The sequence below is a fragment of the Gossypium arboreum genome, chromosome 13 (assembly GCF_025698485.1).
Source record: "Gossypium arboreum isolate Shixiya-1 chromosome 13, ASM2569848v2, whole genome shotgun sequence".
Taxonomy (NCBI): domain Eukaryota; kingdom Viridiplantae; phylum Streptophyta; class Magnoliopsida; order Malvales; family Malvaceae; genus Gossypium; species Gossypium arboreum.
Genome location: NC_069082.1, coordinates 127,958,235 through 127,977,615, shown reverse-complemented (window position 1 = coordinate 127,977,615; position 19,381 = coordinate 127,958,235). Strand labels below are relative to the sequence as shown.

General features: G+C 31.0%; 4 protein-coding genes across 6 annotated transcripts; 2 read left to right on the top strand and 2 right to left on the bottom strand.

Annotated features, from left to right (window-relative positions):
- The first annotated feature begins 1,573 nt into the window (after positions 1-1,573).
- On the top strand, positions 1,574-4,981 carry LOC108452106 (uncharacterized). Its single transcript, XM_017749856.2, has 7 exons — positions 1,574-2,084; positions 2,511-2,702; positions 2,775-2,903; positions 3,011-3,130; positions 3,220-3,306; positions 4,192-4,637; positions 4,718-4,981. Coding segments are annotated over exons 1-7 (1,341 nt in total). The 5' UTR covers positions 1,574-1,718; the 3' UTR covers positions 4,719-4,981.
- Positions 4,982-6,627: 1,646 nt separating this feature from the next.
- LOC108451228 (histone H3.2) lies at positions 6,628-7,302 on the top strand. Its single transcript, XM_053024004.1, has one exon. The coding sequence runs from the start codon at positions 6,718-6,720 to the stop codon at positions 7,126-7,128; it is 411 nt and encodes a 136-aa protein (XP_052879964.1). The 5' UTR covers positions 6,628-6,717; the 3' UTR covers positions 7,129-7,302.
- A 1,908-nt stretch (positions 7,303-9,210) lies between these two features.
- On the bottom strand, positions 9,211-11,328 carry LOC108453766 (pentatricopeptide repeat-containing protein At3g02650, mitochondrial). Its single transcript, XM_017752056.2, has one exon. It carries the CDS (start codon positions 11,316-11,318, stop codon positions 9,468-9,470), a length of 1,851 nt encoding a protein of 616 aa, XP_017607545.2. The 5' UTR covers positions 11,319-11,328; the 3' UTR covers positions 9,211-9,467.
- A 970-nt stretch (positions 11,329-12,298) lies between these two features.
- LOC108489911 (ETHYLENE INSENSITIVE 3-like 3 protein) lies at positions 12,299-14,388 on the bottom strand. Of its 3 annotated transcripts, none has more exons than XM_053024431.1 (2): positions 14,153-14,388; positions 12,299-13,659 (listed from the first exon to the last, which is right to left on the bottom strand). In XM_053024431.1, exon 2 carries the CDS (start codon positions 13,603-13,605, stop codon positions 12,586-12,588), a length of 1,020 nt encoding a protein of 339 aa, XP_052880391.1. In that variant the 5' UTR covers positions 13,606-13,659; positions 14,153-14,388; the 3' UTR covers positions 12,299-12,585. The 3 variants fall into 3 exon arrangements, with proteins under 3 accessions (XP_052880391.1, XP_052880390.1, XP_017650138.1); XM_053024430.1 differs by having other exon boundaries at positions 12,299-13,690; positions 14,153-14,384; XM_017794649.2 differs by having other exon boundaries at positions 12,299-13,642; positions 14,153-14,381.
- Between the last annotated feature and the right edge of the window lie 4,993 nt (positions 14,389-19,381).

Here is a 19,381-nt window from a genome sequence, read left to right as displayed (position 1 = left end):
TATTTAACGGTATTATCTAATTGAAAATTTCCGAAATACACCAATTGTAATGATATAAGTGGAAAATTGATATAAAAAATAAAATAAAGTTTTATTTTAAGTTATATAATGTTGAAACATTTAACATCGCAATATTTTAGGTTCAAATCTCACTATATTTATTTATTTATATCTTATATAAAATTATCAAACCTTTAAAGTATAGTATAGATACATACCACATTGGAAAGTTGGATAAGTTTCAATAGCTATTAGTTACACTATCTCATTATTTAATTATTTGATAAAACTTATGTAATTTGATTTTTTTATTTTGGGTTTACTTTATATTTTCTTTATGGTCCATATTTAGGATTTGGGGTTTAGGGTTCGTGACTGTTTCTCCTAATAATTTCATTTTTAAAATTTGAAATCGTATCTTCTCAGTACAATTTGACTTTAAACATAAATATTATTATTTAAGATATTTAAGAGGGATTAAACATAAATATTCAGTTTGAAAATGGATAATGATCATCACATAGAAACCTTGTTTGAAGAAAGGTAGAGGTCCATCAACCTACTAATTCATGGTCTAATAATAAGGATTATGAGAGAGGCTCGTCAATGGTCTAATAATTGGATTATTTAGATAGAGAATTGATATAAATAGGCTGAATGAGTTAAAAATCTATTAAATTAATAAAATTGTATTATTATTATTTTAATAATAATTTTAATAAATTGTCAAAAAAATTGTTCACCTTAAAATGTTTTTATATGGAAAGATTCATTTTCTTTCAAGACATTTATTCAATTTTAATGAGTATGTATAACCCAATTCCACTGTCTTCTCTTCAAAGGTACTCAGATGTTATTACTTTGTTGAAATACTTAATGGATTGAGAAGAGGTGTAAAACAATTACTAGTGGAAAGTGATTGTTTAGTTGTGGCCAATATGTTTAATGGTCAAACAGATGACACAGAAGGGAGTTTGGTATGAATCATCATAAAGCTTTTAGCAAAGAATTGGCATGTGAAGATGATGTTTACTCCACGTATAGCAAATATGGTTGTCAATTCCATAGCAGCATTAGGAAGAAATATTCCTCTTGATTTGAGAATTTACGATCTTAAGATGGAGTTTTTACAATATAGTGTTGGTGTCGTAACTATACATATTTAACTTCTTTATTTAACTTTTGAACATTTATCTTAATATTCTTCAACCACATCCTCCGCAACATTAAAAGTTATTAAAATTAAAAAAAAATATTACAAAAAATAATTTTTTTATTAAAATGTTTGATAATAACTTTCAATTTAATTAGTTAAAAACAATTTTTCCAACCCATATTCCAACCGATGGAATCCAATTCAAAAAGAGAAGAAAAGTTGTAAAATTTTTGAATTTTAAAACTTTATAGATGGTAACCAAATATAAAAAAGTGTAAAATTGTAATGGTTACACGTGTCGACATATCAAACAGCCAACAAAGCATTTTCAAAGTTCTAACGTTCACCTTCCTCAAGGTCTCTACGCTTTCCCTCCCATATAAAAGATATAAATTTGAAATTCCACTTCTTAAATGGCGATAAACAATTTCTTACTTAAAAAAGATCAAAATTCAAAATTTGTTTCCTTAATTTCACTGTAAATTAGCAAAGAAATCAAATCAATTCAAATCTTTTATATACACACAACGCTCCTTTTCTTCTTCTTCGTCGTCGTTTAGCCATGGAAGAAGCCGTTTCAGCTGACATGGCAGTGGCACCTCCATCATCAAGGGTTTCACTTTCACCATTCTCTCCTGTCCGTCGACAGCGGAGGAGGCTTTCTGTTCACTTCGCCGATCTTAGCCGGCCGGTTGTTTCTTCTGCTACGCGGCTGGCGAGGGTTTCACTCCAAGGACGTCTTGTAAATGCCGAGGAAGCCAGCTCGGCTCGAACTGTAGGAGGCGGTTTGGGCTGCAAGGAGGCCGTGGCTTGGGAGCTATTTAGTCCTATTGAGAGGTTCTTGATCGTGGCGGTGATCGGCGTCGCAACTGCCGAGTCTAAGAAGAATTGGTTGATAAGCCACCTAAGAAAATCGGTCGAGTTGAGGGTATGTTTTTCTATTTTCCTGTTTAAATTTAATTAGGTTTCTAATTTATTGATCTCTGGAGTTTTTGTTGTTCAATTAATTCAATTGTTGTTAATCTAATGAAGTTTTGATTCAACTATGTATGATTAAGAAAATATCTATGTTGTTAAATTGCTTAATGATTACCCATATACATATCTCTATTATCAGTTACAAATATAATTGCTCAACTTAATTAATTTATAACAGTCTTTTTTCCCCTTTTGGTTAGTGAACACTTGAAATTCAAATTCAGATGTATTGGATTTGATTATTTTGCTATTATTGTGTACAAAAAAAACCCATTTCCATGTTGAAATTTTGGAAATTCAAGCGTCTTTTTGAGTCATTTCTGTGCGGAATTGGCAAAAATCAATCTGATTTAGTTTTATATAAATGGATTTTTAGGATGAGGTGCTTTCAAGCATGCAGCAGAAGGTAGACAATCTATGCGAACAGCTGAATAACGGCGAAGAGAAGCCGAGAATTGGGGCTAAAATAGAAGTAGGAACTCCATTGAATGAAACTTTTGGCTCTGGGAGTATGAAGGTTGATGACTGTGGTTGTTGGATTTGCTATCAACATCGCGAACAATTTAAAGTAAGAACAGGATTTATGGAAGTCACGAGTAAAATTATCTTTTTCGGGTCACTTACTTTGTTGATGTGTCAGGGTAACTATATGGTGAAAAACTCTAGTGGGAGTGTGACGCCATTGCCAAATGAGACTGAACAAGAGGAGCGCCGCATGTCTGATTTGTCAGACTGGGCTTCAAGTGTCACGTCTGCATCTGAAATCCAGGTGATGATGGATTTTTATGTCTTTTGGAGTGCCGGAACCCGTTTTATGTTCATTGACATTGGCTTCCGAGTTTTCTTTAGTTTTTTGATGTGCATGGTTTTTTGCAGTTGAATAATCTTGCAATAGAGCAGGATACTTTCAATCTTAAGAGGGAATGTGAAGAGAAGGATGCCATCATAAAGGAACTAAACACTTCTGTCCAATCAACCAATATGGCTAGTTCGAAGGTAATGTTTCGTTTTTGTTCACCTTTTTCGCTTGCTATACTTTGTCCTTCGGTTATTTGAGTTCGAGTGTAAACATTTTCTGATAACAGAGGATATCGGAGTTGGAGGACATTATACGCAGAAAGAACACGACAATCACTAGATTGAAGAAGGACATGGTGGTTCTAGAACAAAAGGTAAGTCGTTCTTAGCACAGCTTTAGCTTTAAATTTAGGAAATAAATGCAAGAAACAACTAATCTAAACCTTGCATGATATCCAGGAACCTACTTTATCCATTTGTTTCTTTTACCTATGGCAATTCTTTTTTTTCTATCAAGTTCTATAGAAATCAACTATAATATCTAATTGGGTTAAATCACTTTTTGGGGCTTAAACTTGGCAATTATTCTCAAATTGGGGCCTGAATTTTTTTTAATCCAAATTAGGCCCTGAACTTGACAATTGTTCTCACATTGAGGTCTGAACTTTTTTTTTTTTGTCCAAGTTAGGCATTGAACTTGGCAATTGTTCCCGCATTGAGGTTTGAACTTCTTTTTGTCCAAGTTAAGCCTTGAACTTGGCAATTGTTCCGACATTGAGGTCTGAACTTTTTTTTGGTCTAAGTTAGTCATTGATATTTTCTTGAAAACCCTAAAATTCAAGTTCTAATGTAAGAACAATTGTCAAGTGTATGCCCTGATATGGGAACAATTGCCAAGTTCAGGGATTAACTCAGACAAAAAAGTTTAAGCACCAAATAGTGATTTAACCCTATCTAATTCTCCATTTTGGTGTATAATATGGAAACTAAGAATATTAATCAGCCTTTCCATGCACAGGAATGAAAAAAAAAGAGCCAAATGTGAATGTTATTGTTCAAAAACAATAAAAAAAGTATGGACTATCATGATGGATGATTTGCAACAATTTCTTGTTTATGAATAGTTTCTCTTGATGATTTTCTTGTATGATTGATGTGTTAGAGGCTTAGATGCAATAAAATTTCAGACTCGATATGATTAATATGGTGTCGATCGTTGCCATATCCTTTATTTCAATCATACATATATTTACATACAGGTTGTCCACTTGACAAGGCTTCAGAGACCTTCCTCTTCCACCTCAAGTCCGAACTATTGGCAAACTCCAGTCATGACAGATAACCTCCTTTATGACATGGATAGTACTACTAGTCCTTCCTCATCTGATTCGGATTGCTCACCAAAGATCCAACCACAAGCTCCGGTTCCCAAAGTTGAGGAAGTTTGTTTCAAGAACAATGACATTGCTTTAGACAAAGAACAAAAATCAGCACCTGCAAAAGTTACAAGCTCTTTTACGGGACAGACCGCATGCCGTTCGATGCCTGAACCGGCTACTCCATTAAGAGAAATATCAATGAATCAAAGATCTAAACCACCATCTTCAAGGCAAAGGCAAGTATCAGCTAGTCAAGATTCAAAGCGAATTAAGAAGCAAACTCGAAGTGTATCGAAAGATTCTACCTCGAAGAAGAGATGGGCTTAGTAAGTACTCAGAAACTAGATGGTTTAGTACTTAGAAACTTTATCCTGTTCTAACACTTTGTTGTACCTTTTTTTTTTAGGTTGCTCCATTCAGTGCATCTACAGATGATATATGCTGGAATATGATTTTTGCAGTTCAAAGATGAATCCAAAGATTAAATGTGCAGGAGATATATTAGTCAGGCTAGTACATATCTATATGTTCAAAAAAGTTATGCTGTTTTATGTTTTAATTTTGTTATTTGGTACAGCTAGTATAAGTCTTTGTGAATTTCTAAAGGTTAATAATGTGAATTCAATACATTTTATGAGTATATTTAATGGATGGTTATTCTCATAGAAAATGAAGTTATGTATATGATCTAGTTAGAGTTTAAGTACCTAAAATTTTTATAGAGGATAATGGATTCTTTAGTTTTCTAATTTTACAAAAAAGTTGTTATAATCTTTTATTTAGTTTTAATTTTTAAATTTATGTTGTTTGTCATATCATCATGATGTAGTATTCATGTGGTAGTTTAAACCGTTAAAGTAACAAGTGCAACATTAAACACAAAGTTCGTGCTAGATAAATATAATTTTTTTTAACCATATTGAATAAATAAAAATTGATCTTGAATCAATCATACCATTGAGGAAACAAATGAATTTTGGTTATCCTAATATTAAAAAATATAATTATTTGGGTTTGGGTCCAATCTGCTACTTTTATAAGCATCAAGACTTCTAAAATAGTCATTTAAGGGCTTAATATTTATAAAAAATGTTCAAATAAAGACTTTTCATGCACTTTAGTCAAATTTGTAGTAAAAATTAAGTGAATGTTAACATATTTAAAATAAAACACATAATAGTTGAATTAGATATTACTTGAAAAGAAAAGAAACTAATAAAAACATAATTTAAAACATGATATATGAACTTTAAAAAGTCCTTATTTGAGCATTTGCGAAAAGGTTTGTCTTTTATTTGACAATTTTGAAAGGTTTGGCCTTTATTTGAATACTTTTGTAAACGTTAGGCCATTATATGACAATTTTAAAAGGTTTAACTCTTAAAAGGCTATGTCTAAATCTGATTGCGGGTTGGGTCATGCCAAATTTTAAGCTCGTTCTCTAGGCTTGTTCCAAAAAATGGATTTAAAATTTTGCCTAAGTCTAACCCAGATAACAAATACTAAACGAGCTCACTCTGCCTACTTGTATTAAATTTTTTTATATAAAAATAAATTTAAAAAATACAATACATCAATTACACTCAAAACATTAAAATGAATGTTTTTCAGCGAATTAAAAGAGTTATACAATATTTGAACAATAACAACAAAACAATAGTAATATAATAGTAAAATGGTAGGAAAACAAGAGCAAAAAATTTTAAGTAGATTTGGATTGGGATAGGTCGGCATGAGATAAAAAATCTTATTCGAGGCTCAATTCGTTTAAAAAATGGGATTTATATTTTTGTAAAAACTCATTTTTCAAGTACTTATTTTTACCTAAACTATTTTACTTTTTAAATAGATTTTTAGACTTGACGGGATCCAAGTCTAATAAAAAATTTAAAACGATGCTATATTCGTAATGAGATTAGTAATTTATGAAAATTTAATTATTTCCATACAAAATTGAAATTTATATATCGAATTAAATTGTCAAGTATATTTTTAAAATTTTGTTCCTTTAAAAAATAACTCACAAATTAAGTATACTTTGGATCATTTGAGGAGGAAAGGGTAAATTACAAATTAGTGTCACAACGAAGAGGTAATTACCAACCAGTGTGAGGGTTCAAGATCCGTGACAATTTCAAAAAAGGAAAACTATTGGTCATTCACACAGCACACGGATCGTAAACTCTAAAAGTCTCCACAGCCGTTGATGAATCATGTAATACAATCTAACCGTCCAGATTTAATCTTTGAAAACTTTTCGAAATTCCCGCGTTCTCTCTCAAAATTTCTTTTATATATGCTCTCAAATCCATTCCTCTCTTCATCAGTTTCCCATCGATTTTCTCAGCAACCAAACAAAATCTTCCATTGTCTTCTAGAACTTTCCAACCACACTAGTGTTAATCAATGGCTCGTACAAAGCAAACAGCCAGGAAATCAACCGGTGGAAAAGCTCCACGTAAGCAACTGGCGACGAAAGCCGCGAGGAAATCAGCTCCAGCCACCGGAGGAGTGAAGAAGCCTCACCGTTTCAGGCCAGGAACAGTGGCGTTGAGAGAAATCAGGAAGTACCAGAAGAGTACCGAGCTTTTGATCCGTAAACTTCCATTCCAAAGGCTAGTGAGGGAAATCGCTCAAGATTTCAAGACGGATCTGAGATTCCAAAGTAGTGCGGTGGCGGCTTTACAAGAAGCGGCGGAAGCTTATCTGGTTGGCCTGTTTGAGGATACCAATCTCTGTGCTATTCATGCCAAGAGGGTTACTATTATGCCTAAAGATATTCAACTGGCTCGGAGGATTAGAGGAGAGAGAGCTTAAATAATGTATATGGTGATTTGCTTTGAATGATTTATGCTTTTAGGATCTGTGTTGTTAGGTTTTCTCTAGATGTAGATCTCTCAGTTTAGTGGTTTGTGTTCAGTGATTGATGAAATGAAAGTTTGGAAAGATCTAATTAGTAGTACTTTGGATTGAATTTAATCTTCGTTGAAATCCGTTTCATTTTGTTATCTGATCTATCTCTCTTTTGTTGTTTGTTTGAATGTTCAAAGTATTTGGATGCTTCCAGTCACCCAATTGAAGTACAGCATATAGTCTCGTCCAATGCTGAAGTACTCTTATTCCCAGGTTTTTTCTTCTTTTTAATTAATCCTTTTGTTTTAAAAATCAATTATGTTTCTGTTTGGTTCAATATAATGATGAATTTTTTGCAGTTCACAATCCACTGGTTTGTTGTTTTAATTTGATTAGATAAATTCAGATTGGTATTTATTATGTGTTTTAGTTTGATTCAATATTTTAGATTTGTTTTCTTTTTACTTGGTTTCGCCTAAAAAATTAAATTAAAATGCTAAAATCGACTATAGTTTATATCTACTCTTTTTAAATTATTTTTCATATATAAATAAATTTTAAATATATATATATATCAAATATATTAAAAATGTTTTCAGCAAATTAGAAATACATAAAAAATAGTTTTTATACTTAAATAAAATTATGATGATTGCAATTTAACATGTAAATGTCTTTAAACAATATTAAAATTAACAATAATAATAAAATAATAGTAATATAATAACAAAATAATAGTAAAATAGTTTATTTGGGCCAAGTTTGAGGTTAAAAAATTTTACCAAAAACCTTGTCCCGTTTAGAAAACAAACTTATATTTTTATAATTTTATCTAAACTCTTTTATTTTTCGGATAAATTTAAATAAATAATCTAATTAATAATAAAATTTAATTTTGACTGATTCGTGATTTAATCGATTTCATCGACTAGCTCAAGTATATTGTTGTTAGATGGTTTGCTATCAGATACGTGCAAACAAAATGGTTGGTTGCTGTGTTCTAGCTACGGCATAAGCAACTAGCACTAGTTGTAATCATGAATTAAAGGATTAAGCACCGCATTCTTTTGAGTGGGGTTATTAATAAGCATTCTTTTGAGTTAGCGGTACATTTATTTATAATAAAAATAACGGTAATAGTGAGATTAGATAATATAGTAATATTGTAGTATAAGATAAAAAAGAAATTAAACGATAATAGTAAAATAAAATAGTATAGTAATATTGTAACATGAGACAAAAAAGAAGTTATTAGCATTACACTAAAAATAAACATCGATATAAAGGGACACTAAGATTTTGGCAGCCCAAAGTTCAACAATCATTTTAGGCATCTTGTGGTCAAATAAATCTGAGTTTAAACAATTGAATTTGATTGTTTTATTTGTAAATTAAATTTGAGTTTGGGTTAATGACAAGTAAATATTTTCTTGGGTTGGATTAATTTTTTTTATTAAATCGAAGTAAAATGAATTTAGATTTGAGAATTAGTTCTATGAACGTAGTTTTAAATTATTTAATATGTCAACCACAAACATTAATTGCAAATGCAAATGGTTCAAACGACTATCTGAGAAAATTGAGTTAATGGGTGTTATTAAACCAGACAGCTAAAGACAATTCATGTCCATGATTCTTCGACCTGTTCCTCTCAAAATAATAGCCATAAAAACACCATAAATAGAAGCACCGAAAAAAAAAAAAAACCCCAACAAGTTTAAACATAAATCTACAAAGTTCATAAAATTAAGGACTAAAAATTACTTTTAACCATAGAATCATCCCTCCAATGTTTAAACCAAATGTGACAAACTATATAAAATCCCCTAATCCATACCATATAATCTCCTAAACTATAGTCTAAAATAAAGAAATAAAGCCACCAAACCGTTCCTTTTTACAACTCACGTACCGCCAATAGAAGCAAATCACTGTCACACAAACACCACGATTCAATCCCACAACATGGGTATGTAAACACCCTTCGCCAATAGGCCAAACATTGGGTTCATCAAATGGGTTAAACAATATAAATGACAAACAGAATTTCTAATATAAATTGACACATATTGACTTGAAACCATTGTCTTTGCTTATTCTCACTTGCAAAAGGAAATAAAAACCAATTCTACAAGCAAAGTTGTGTTCCAATTTTAAAGTATAAAGAACCCTCAAAAATGCATCCCTACAAATAAAATAAACACATGGTCTCAATTGGTTCAAGTAAATATGCCTCACCTTTTCATCTATTGTCAATAAGGTAGGGCATGCTACATCCATTTCCCTAAAATCAGTAAAGAGTTTTAAGCTTTAGTGGTTGCTTCCATGATGTCTGTTCCTTCTGATTCGAGCTCCTTAACTGCCATTATAAGACTTCGGGTGATTCCGTTAAGATACAAGCCATTTTCTTTCATTTCATCGAATAGTTTCTCAGCTGTTTGCCAATCTAAGACCTTTAAGCAAAGAGACTGGATCAATTTATTGTATTCATCGACATTAGGTTGGACACCGAAATCTTTCATCTCGGCCAATAGGTTCAAAGCCTTGTCAAACTCTTCGATTTTGCAGTATCCACGAATTAGAGTGTGATAAGTTGCTGGACTCAGCTTAGTATGTTTTTTCTTGGCTTCTGACAATATTTCACAAGCTTGATCCATTTGGCCACCATTTGCATAACCACTCATTATGACGGTGTATGTGTAAACATCAGGTTTCAACCCCCTAGTCTCCATCAGTTTCATCACCTCCTTTGCTTTTTCCATATCTCCTGCCTTTGAATATCCATTGACAACTGAATTGAAAACCGCATTTCCAGGAGGCGGCCCTTGTTCAATCATTTTAAGAATCACGTTTTTGGCTTCATCAACATTTTTCGTCCGACACAGACCACGAACAACAGCCGAGAACGGCTTGATTGCATATTTCCTTTCATCTCCGGAGAATCCATCTAACATCTCCAAAGCTAACTTCACCGTTTCATCCTTCTTACAGAGTGAACCGATTAAGATATTAACAGAAGAACGAGGAAGAACCTTGTTTTTCCCCTTGGCCGACAAATAAACCGTGTGAGCCTCCTTAGCCTTACCACCTTTACAAAACCAAGATATAATCTTCCCAACCCGTTCACCATCCGGCAAGCTCTCTTCACTGAGCATCTTTTCACACACAGACCAACCCCAATCATAAAAAGACCGTCGACATAGAGCTTCAATAGTGAAATAAAAACTATCTTCATTCGGTACACACCCGAAATCCGCAAATTTATCAAACACCTCCATAGCTGCCTTCCCTTTACCCAACTTCGAAAACAAAGCAATCAACTCATTTAAAACACCCACATTCAAAACTCCCTCCCTTTTCTCCCCAATTTTCTTAACCAAATCCCACAAACCATAAGCATTCTTCATCCTAGCATCACTACAAATAATCTTAACAAGTGAATCAACAACAGTAGCAGTCACATCAAACCCAGGTTTCTCCATTACCCATTTCAAAAACCTAATCAAATTTTCACCCAAAATATACGGAGTTTCAACAACTTTAACAACGAAATCTTCATGTAAATCCAAATCCATAGCATTAAGATTAGATTCTAAAGACCCATCAACTCTACTTTGCAATAAAGACAACACGTTTTCTAACTTGTTACCATCAATCTCATAAGCTTGGGTTTCTTCTTCCATGTCAATTTTTGAATCTCCAGTTACGAAATTGTCCATTCCGGTCTCATCAACGGCAAGACCCTCTAAAGAGGGAACTTGGGTGTTGCTAGTCTCGATCCCAGCGATGAAATCCAACTGGGGATCCCCATTTTCTGTGAAACCAGGGGAAGAATCATCGCTTGGATTCGCGGATGAATGGGAGAAAAAACGATGAAGGATTGGAGAGAGCGATGCTTTGGGGAAGGAATGTAAAGGTTTACGACATAGAACCTGGTTCATTTGGGTAACACCAAATTCCCGTGCTACCATCAACAGCCTGGATCTTGCCGACATTGATCTCCACATCTCTTCCTTCCGTTGTACGTACTTGAAAAAACTCTGGAAGTGTGCAAACTGCAAAACCCTAACCCTATATCCTGCAGAGGTTATTTTTTTAGTTTCACTTTTAATTTTGGGTTTTTTAATCGGGTCATTAAAACCCGAATTGCGCATCCCACCCGCATTTGACAGAATCTCTTTATTATTATTATTATTTAAATATTTTTTATTAAAAGCAGAATATTTTATTCGGTTAAACTACATGTTTGATCATTCAACTCTAAAAGGTTAAAAGATGTTCATTAAATTATTTAAAAATTTACATTTAAAATATTAGTTTGTTACAACCGTTGTTGTATGACCTTTTTTGTTTACACTGTCTGTACAAATTGAAAACTCTTATTTATTTTCTCCTTTACAATTCAATTTTTCTTATGAAACAGCTTTGAACATCATAAATTAACGAACCAAAATTCAAACAGTTTTCTTCTCTGATCTCTGACATTAACTATCATATCGACTTAAATCTAATGTATGTTCTTCTATTCGTTGATCTACCATACCGGTCATCAAATCGTCACTTAGAGCTTGTCAGCCGGATTTTATTTTTTAAAACTTAACAACTCAATGACTTGAATAACAAATTTTGAATAGCTCAATAAAAACTTTCAAATAATTTCGTGACCATTTTGTAATTTTTTGAAGTTAAGTAATCAAAACATAAGTGTATCAATAGTTTTAGCGACATTTGGTCTAATTTACTGTTTTATTTTTGACAAATTAAAAATGCTACTCATTATTTGTCAGAGTTGATAAGATAAGCTCTAACATAGAAATCTGCTCATCCCATCCGTAATGATTAAAACCTTAAAAATTTCGAGTTTAAATTTGTTCAAGACTGACCCGAACCCAAAATTGATCTAAATACGAGCTCAAAGCACAAGTGGGTTATTGGTGATTGAACCAATGTCAAGACAAGACTTTAAATTTGGATCCCTATTTGTCTAGTCATGACTCCATTTTGTATTTGGTTGTGGTTCTCATACCGGTATACAACTTATTTTCATTTGATTATTGTATTTGTATTTATAGAATTATACATTTTTATTCATTATTTTAAAAAAAAGTTCAATTAAATATAATTATCTTAGACATTTTGATATAATTCATATTCGTTTTATAATTCATATCTAAAATTTGTAATTGTAGAAATGTTGCTTAATAGACAATAAATTGACACATTAAATATCATAAGTTCTTGCAAAGACTAGCATTAACGAAATGACCTCCCGTTCAACCTAAACCCTAAATCCTAAATCGGTAAATTATTTAATCATTTATAAATGATACAAACCTAAATGATGCACCAAATTGTTATTCATATTGATAAGAGAAAAGGGTGTGTGCTTGTAACCTATTATTCATAGTGAGATGGTCTAGGTTATCGACCGCCACAACTTGATCTTAAACGAGGTCTCTTTCTCCTAGATTGTTTTTCCACCGGAACATCCTCTTGGACCAGAGGGGCATCATCATTCCCGATTAGAGCCACAGGCTCTGCATCTGTTAGTTGATTTCTCCCATTATTTTTGGAAGAAACCGAGCCTATTTGGTTACCGACAACATCGTTGCTGTCAGCATGACCACCTCGGGATATTTCGGTTATGCTGGATGTTCGAATTAGAGCTTCCTCTCGGCCCAACACCCCTAACCAAATTGCACTCTCCTTTGCTGTCAGCTTACCTTGTAAACATTTCGACTGAAGTACATGTCTCCGAATTTTTGCGATATCGGGTGACATGTGCTTGATCACGGCTGTTAACACTCCGACTTTCCACATCTTCTTGAGATCATGTGGCTTCTTATACGGAGGACTATCACCCCGTTGTAGCCCTAGTTTTACCCACCAATCTTCATTCCCGGTAGGCCACCAAGGCGGAGGGATTCTCTTTTCTAGTGGATACTTTCTCTGCGGTGGATCACAATGTTGCATCAAAGTTGATAAAAGAGATCCGATAGTAGCATCTTGTAGGTCTTGGAGACTGCTACATGGGTTTCCGTTTCTATTCCTGTCAGACACACTCATAGCTAAACACTCCGCCTCGTACTTGACTATAGCTGCCGGTCCATTCTTGTCGAAGTTCACCTTTTCTTTCCACCAAGCTCTTAAATTATCCGAAGCACCACTCACAGCCTTACCTTTTTCAGGAACAATACCGTACACAAATCCACGCGCATTATAAACTTCCATTAACATCAACATGTTCTTAAGAATCCCATCTTGCGCTCGGGAAATCTTCTTCCTCCGAGCCAGTTCCGAGGTTTGATTCAGTTCCGCAGCCTGTTGAGCTGCAACCCTTTCCCTCTCCTTAATCCTTCTGAGTCTAACAGAATCTTTCCACATTCGTCTCTCCAATTCATCCGCTCCGATCTCTTCATCGCTAACATCTTCCTCACCCATATTGTCACACTTTAACTCACTAACTTCAATGTCCCAACTGTTCGATCCGATAAACTGGCAACCATCAAATCATACCCAAAAAACCCTAAATTCGAACAGCAAAGAAACTAAATAATAACATTTCAAACAGTAGTACTAAACCCTAACCCTCAAAGGTCCAAATTGTAACATTCAAAACTCAATTTCGTTTCCTCTCCTAACAAATTTAAGAACATTTCAATATGCATAAACTCTACTGAAAACTACCCATTTACTCAATTGAAGTACAAGTTGATCTAAATTACAAATAATAGAGCAAAAATTCCATTTCTTATTCAAACAAGAGTCACAATTAACTGAAGCTAATCTAAACAAAATAAAATTATAAATTCAAAACTAAATGCAACCCACAAAATTTCCTCACTTCTCTCACATGAATAGCAAAATCAAACAAAACCCAGATTGAATCCAGCATAAATCGTTCAATATTCAATAAAGAATTGATAAAAAAGAAGAAAATAAAACACGGGTTTAAATTTTTTTTTCAGTGAGGTATTGAAAGCTTTACCTAATATCACCTCCAGTATCATCAAGTTCAGCCATGGAAAAACGATAAAAAAAATTTAAAAAAAAAAAACAGATATTGTGTTTTTGGTTGCTTTGATAAAAGATTGTGAATTTCAATTGCAGTAAAGGGCTAAAACCTAGAAGCGTTCAGAGAGGACGACAACTTTGTTGAGATTTATGGAGATGAAGATGCCATTTGAGGAGGTGTGATCTCATGCATTGCGTCCACATAATAAATAATAGGCTTAATTGGTGAATAAATTTTTAAAAATAGTAAATGAATATTCATGTTGATTTAAATTTAGACCTTTATTTGTTTTAGATTTGGTGAAATATAATAACAGGATAAAGTCTGGATAATTAACGCGATTAGCATGACTCAATTTAGACCATATTTAATATAATGAATACTTTTGACCATAAGACAATCACATGGATTTTATAATCCTTAATTTTAATATTAAAAGAATTATAAAAATTATAAAAATTTATATTTGGAATGAACATGAACAAATACATGTCCATATTCATCCCATTAAAATTCAAAAATTCTAAACATTGATAAGTTATTTTGAAATTATTATTATTTTATTAAAAGAGGTTATTATTTTTGAAACTATAAAATTATTAAAACAAATTTAAAATAAATCTAGACATCTGATTGTCCAAATTCAAATAATCTTGCACATTTATTTATCCTTATTCATTCTAGTCAAATATTTTAATATTTTTTATAATTTTTTAAAAAAGTGATAATGTGATACTCGAAGAGATAGTTTAGCTATGTCTGTTTTTTTGCTTTATTCGTTGTATTAGTTAGATTCTACATAGAAACTAGTCACGTATATATTTGTGTTTGTATTTGCAATTGCATTTGTACTAGTGGAACTTGTTAAAGAAAAAAAGGCTTAAATATAAAATTGGTATATGAACTTGTTCACTTTTTTAAAATTAATAGTTAAGGTTTTTTTGTCCCAAATTTATACCTGAACTCTTTTCCTGTCGACTAAACCTATACTTTTCTCTAACATCTTTAATTTTTTAATGACTTGTCAACGCTAGCCAATTGTGTAACGCCATATGGATTGTTATTTGTACCTCTTTTTCTTTTTCGTCTTTTTTAGAAAACTAACCTAATAATATTAAAAAAATTATAAAAATGACCCAAGTTCTCGATTATTTAGGAAAATAACCTAAAATTTATAGTTTTTTTTTTGTGACAACACTCTTCAAGGGAGCAGCACCGTCCCAAAATCTCACTCAATCATCACCTAATTATTAAGTCAATGATTAGCTAAATAAAAAAAATTACTTTTTTTTTGTGTCGCCACTTTTCAAGGTGACAGCCGTATGAGTATTTTCAAATATCGTATTTTCACGGGTACTTCTGGAGTAAAGAAATTAATTTTTTTATTTTTTGGTGTTGCCTCCTTCAATGGAGACACCAAATGTCTAGAAAAAATATTTGATTATATAAGTTCATAAATGGCGGCACCAGTCTAGGTTTTTTTTTTTGTCACCTCTTGCAATGGAGGCATCAAATTTCTGTAAAAAAAAAAAATTGATACCAACTTCAGATGTGACGACACTGATATTTTTTTTTTTTGCATTTTTTGATGCCACCATTTCACATAGAGTTACTAAAATTAGTAAAAATAATTTCTCCTTAGTCCTTACTGCATAAATTGGAAATCTGTAGAATAGTCTAGACTTTTTCCTCCCACAACGTTGAACTATTGTGGCACTAATCCTTTCTTTCGTTTCTTAAAATTTTAGGATTAAATTTAGGTCTATCTGTTAAAATTGTTAATTTTTTGTTGTTGTTAAACTTGTTAATGTGACATTTTAAAATAAGAAGAGAAAAAACTCACTTGGTAGTAATGTCACTAAAAAAATGACATTGTAATGAACCTAAATTTAACAAAAAAATTAATAGCGTTAACTGTTAGACTTGAATTTTTAAATCTAAAAATTAAAAGATTAAATCTTTAAAAATAAAAATATAGAGACTAAATTCTAATTTTTTAAAAAGTATGGGGACTTATTGCAATTTTTATTATTTAATAATTATATTATGTTGAAATTAAATTTAAAATCGAATCAAAACTTTTAATTTAGAGGTGTCCGTGCTCGATTCTAAAAATATTTTGAGTGTTGTTTTAATAAGCATTTCTATTAAAACAAACAGTTTAGGTTAATAGTTTTAAAAATGGAATAATTACCAATTTGATATAAAAATGTAAATATTGAGGAATAAATTTAATATTGTACCTTTAAATTATATCCAAATATTCTACATATTTCTAATTTCTGAAATAGGGATCAGAGAGAATTTTTTTTTTACAGATTTTGGTGATTTCATGTGAAGAGATGGCATCGAAAAATTAAAAAAAAAATTGTGGTGCCACCACATTCGGAGTTGGTACCATTTTTTTTTACAAAAATTTAGTGCCTTAGAACCAAAAAATAAAAACAAAAACTTAGATTCGTGTCGCCACATATGAACCTGTATCCATTCTTTTTTTCTAGACATTTGGTGCCTCCATTAAAGGAGGTGACACCAAAAAATAGTTTTAAAAAATTAAATTACTCTAGGAATGCCCATGAAAATACAATTTGAAAATACTCTACAGGTGTCACCTTGAAAAGTGGCGGCACCAAAAAATTTAATTTCTTTTACAGCTAATCATTGACTTAATATTTGAATGATGATTGAGTGAGATTTTGGGTGTTGTCGCCTTGGAGAGTGTTGTCACCCAAACAAACTGTAGATATTAGGTCATTTTTCCTAAATAATCTAATACCTAGGTCATTTTAATAAAATTTTAATATTATTGAGTTAGTTTTTTTAAAAAAAAATCTTTTTTTTTTCATTTTCCCTCTTTTTTTTATTTATATTTTTTACTTTATTTTCTTTTTCCGACTCTAGTCGTCCTATTTCTACATTGTTGTTAGACCACCATCCGGTCTCCTTCGATGAGCTTTTCGACCAATGAGGACACCAAAGGTACAAATAGCGGTCCACATTGTGCCATGCAATTAGGTAGTGTTGCCAAGTTATTAGCAAAATACTAATTTTGTTGACAGAAAAACAATTTGGGTAACAATATGAGAAAAAAACATTTAAATGTCAATCTGAGAAAAGTTGACAAATTTAAATATCAATTTTATATTTAAGCAAAAAAAAAAAACTTAATTCTCATATTTATACTTTCTATTCTTTCCCTAGAACCTACTAGTAATAAGGATGTTTATTTATTAAAATATCCCATATACGTAGGCGAAAACAACGGAAGGGGCCAAATTTACTGTGACAGGAACAAAAGTAGCAATACAGTTTATAATGCTATGACAATAGGCATAGTAAGCAAAATTGTACGAAAAGAAAAAAAGAATACGAAATAACTATAACGGATGCCTTAAATAGACATCAAGTGGTTGATATTATCCCTCCAAGACTAGAACTTATTGTTTTAGATGGTGAATCTATCAAGCTCGATCAACCATTAACAATTAATCCTAATGTGAGTGACTTTTTTTTTTTTTATTTTCTTTACTTTTAAAATGTTATTCATTTTCAATTAATAGACTTTTATTATACATTAAACTAATCCTCATATAATTAAAAGATTTAATGAATGTTAGTTTTCAAAATCTAAATTTACTATTTAGATTTATTTCAATTAAATGATGTTAATTGTAAACATTCCATTTTTAGTATTTTTATTGAAAATTTAGATACTTATATACTTAAAAGTGCATATTATCTTTATGAATAATTAATTGTAATTTTTTTACGTTATATTTTATGTTATAATTTTTTGACATAATATTTAGAATTATTCATTATCCCTCCTCAACTTATGAATAGGAGGATAATGCGTTTTAGTGCGCTCAAATTCACGCCTCCTATATTAATAACAATACTTATACCAATTTTTTACGTTATAATTAAATTGTTTGGTAATAAGTTAATAGAAAATATTTGTGTTATTAATATGTATTTCATTTTATAATATTTATTTTAACATTTTTTGCACTTGATTTGTTTAGAAAATAGTTTCTGCTAAGATAATATTTAATTAAACATATGTTTTAAAAATTTAATATTTAGTTTAAAACAGTTTTATTAAGAAATATTAGTTTTAAAACATATTTTAAAATATATCAATTTTTAAAACATGTTTTAAAATATATAATTTATTTAAGGAATATGAGTTTGAAAATAAGATGTCTAAATTCAATTATATGCTGACATAGTTTTAGTTTGATTGACATCGATATTATTATCGATATGGAAAAATGTGGGTTCAAGCATGCTTAAGTGCGTCTATACTCTTCCTATTTAAAGATTATATGTGATTATAGATAGTTATAGACATTATATCAGTTTGGTGAATATTTTTAATCAATTACAGTTAAATTTTAACTTGTTTTTGTCTTAATTTATATGGATCATAATACACAACATATTATTACTTTTTCGAATTGGAAACTTCTTATCTGTGTTCTTTACACATTTTCATTGTATTCTATTTAAAGTTGATTTTTTTTGTACTAAAGTATCGGCTAAATTAGCCATAAATGCTGTTATTTCTCTTTAATTGGCTAAATAGGTCGTTTTTTTTTTTAAGATTTAGAGAATTAGGTTGATTTTGGAGAGAGTGTGTGAAAAACACGTCCAGCTAGGCACACTTTCTACACAGTTGGCAAGAAAGTACGTTCAACTAGACGAACTTTTACATACTCTTTCTAAAATCGACCTATTTCTCTAAATTAAAAAAAAATTATATATGCACAATTTCGCCCAAAATGTCACTAGATATATAGTATGTTTAAATAAATAGTTTAATATATACTATTAGAATAGTAATTTTTCAAAATCTTAATCTATCTCGATATATCAATATCAATCGAATTAATTAATAAAAAATTATAACAATTAATAATTTGTTGTTATATTTACCATGCATATAAGTAACGTAGAATAGCGTCTTTTAAATTGTTACAACAATACGTGAGTGGGTTAAATAATTCTTTTTACTTAAGCTTAGAAAAATAAGGAAGGTCGAATATCTTTGCTTTTTCGTTAGAAGATGCCATTGTTATTTACTCTAATTTCAATTTAGAAGGAAAACTAAAAAAAGAAGAAGTAAAATGTCATTTTGTTTTTAAAATTATTTTATGAAAATATTAAATTAAAATCCATTATTATAAATATATTCCTTCT

Coding starts and splice junctions, on each gene's coding strand:
- LOC108451228 (XM_053024004.1), top strand. CDS start 6,718: ATGGCTCGTACAAAGCAAACAGCCAGGAAATCAACCGGTGGAAAAGCT.
- LOC108452106 (XM_017749856.2), top strand. CDS start 1,719: ATGGAAGAAGCCGTTTCAGCTGACATGGCAGTGGCACCTCCATCATCA. Junction 2,085..2,510: donor GAAAATCGGTCGAGTTGAGG/GTATGTTTTTCT, acceptor ATGGATTTTTAG/GATGAGGTGCTTTCAAGCAT. Junction 2,703..2,774: donor AACATCGCGAACAATTTAAA/GTAAGAACAGGA, acceptor TTGATGTGTCAG/GGTAACTATATGGTGAAAAA.
- LOC108453766 (XM_017752056.2), bottom strand. CDS start 11,318: ATGCGCAATTCGGGTTTTAATGACCCGATTAAAAAACCCAAAATTAAA.
- LOC108489911 (XM_017794649.2), bottom strand. CDS start 14,187: ATGGCTGAACTTGATGATACTGGAGGTGATATTAG. Junction 13,643..14,152: donor GATACTGGAGGTGATATTAG/GTAAAGCTTTCA, acceptor CGGATCGAACAG/TTGGGACATTGAAGTTAGTG.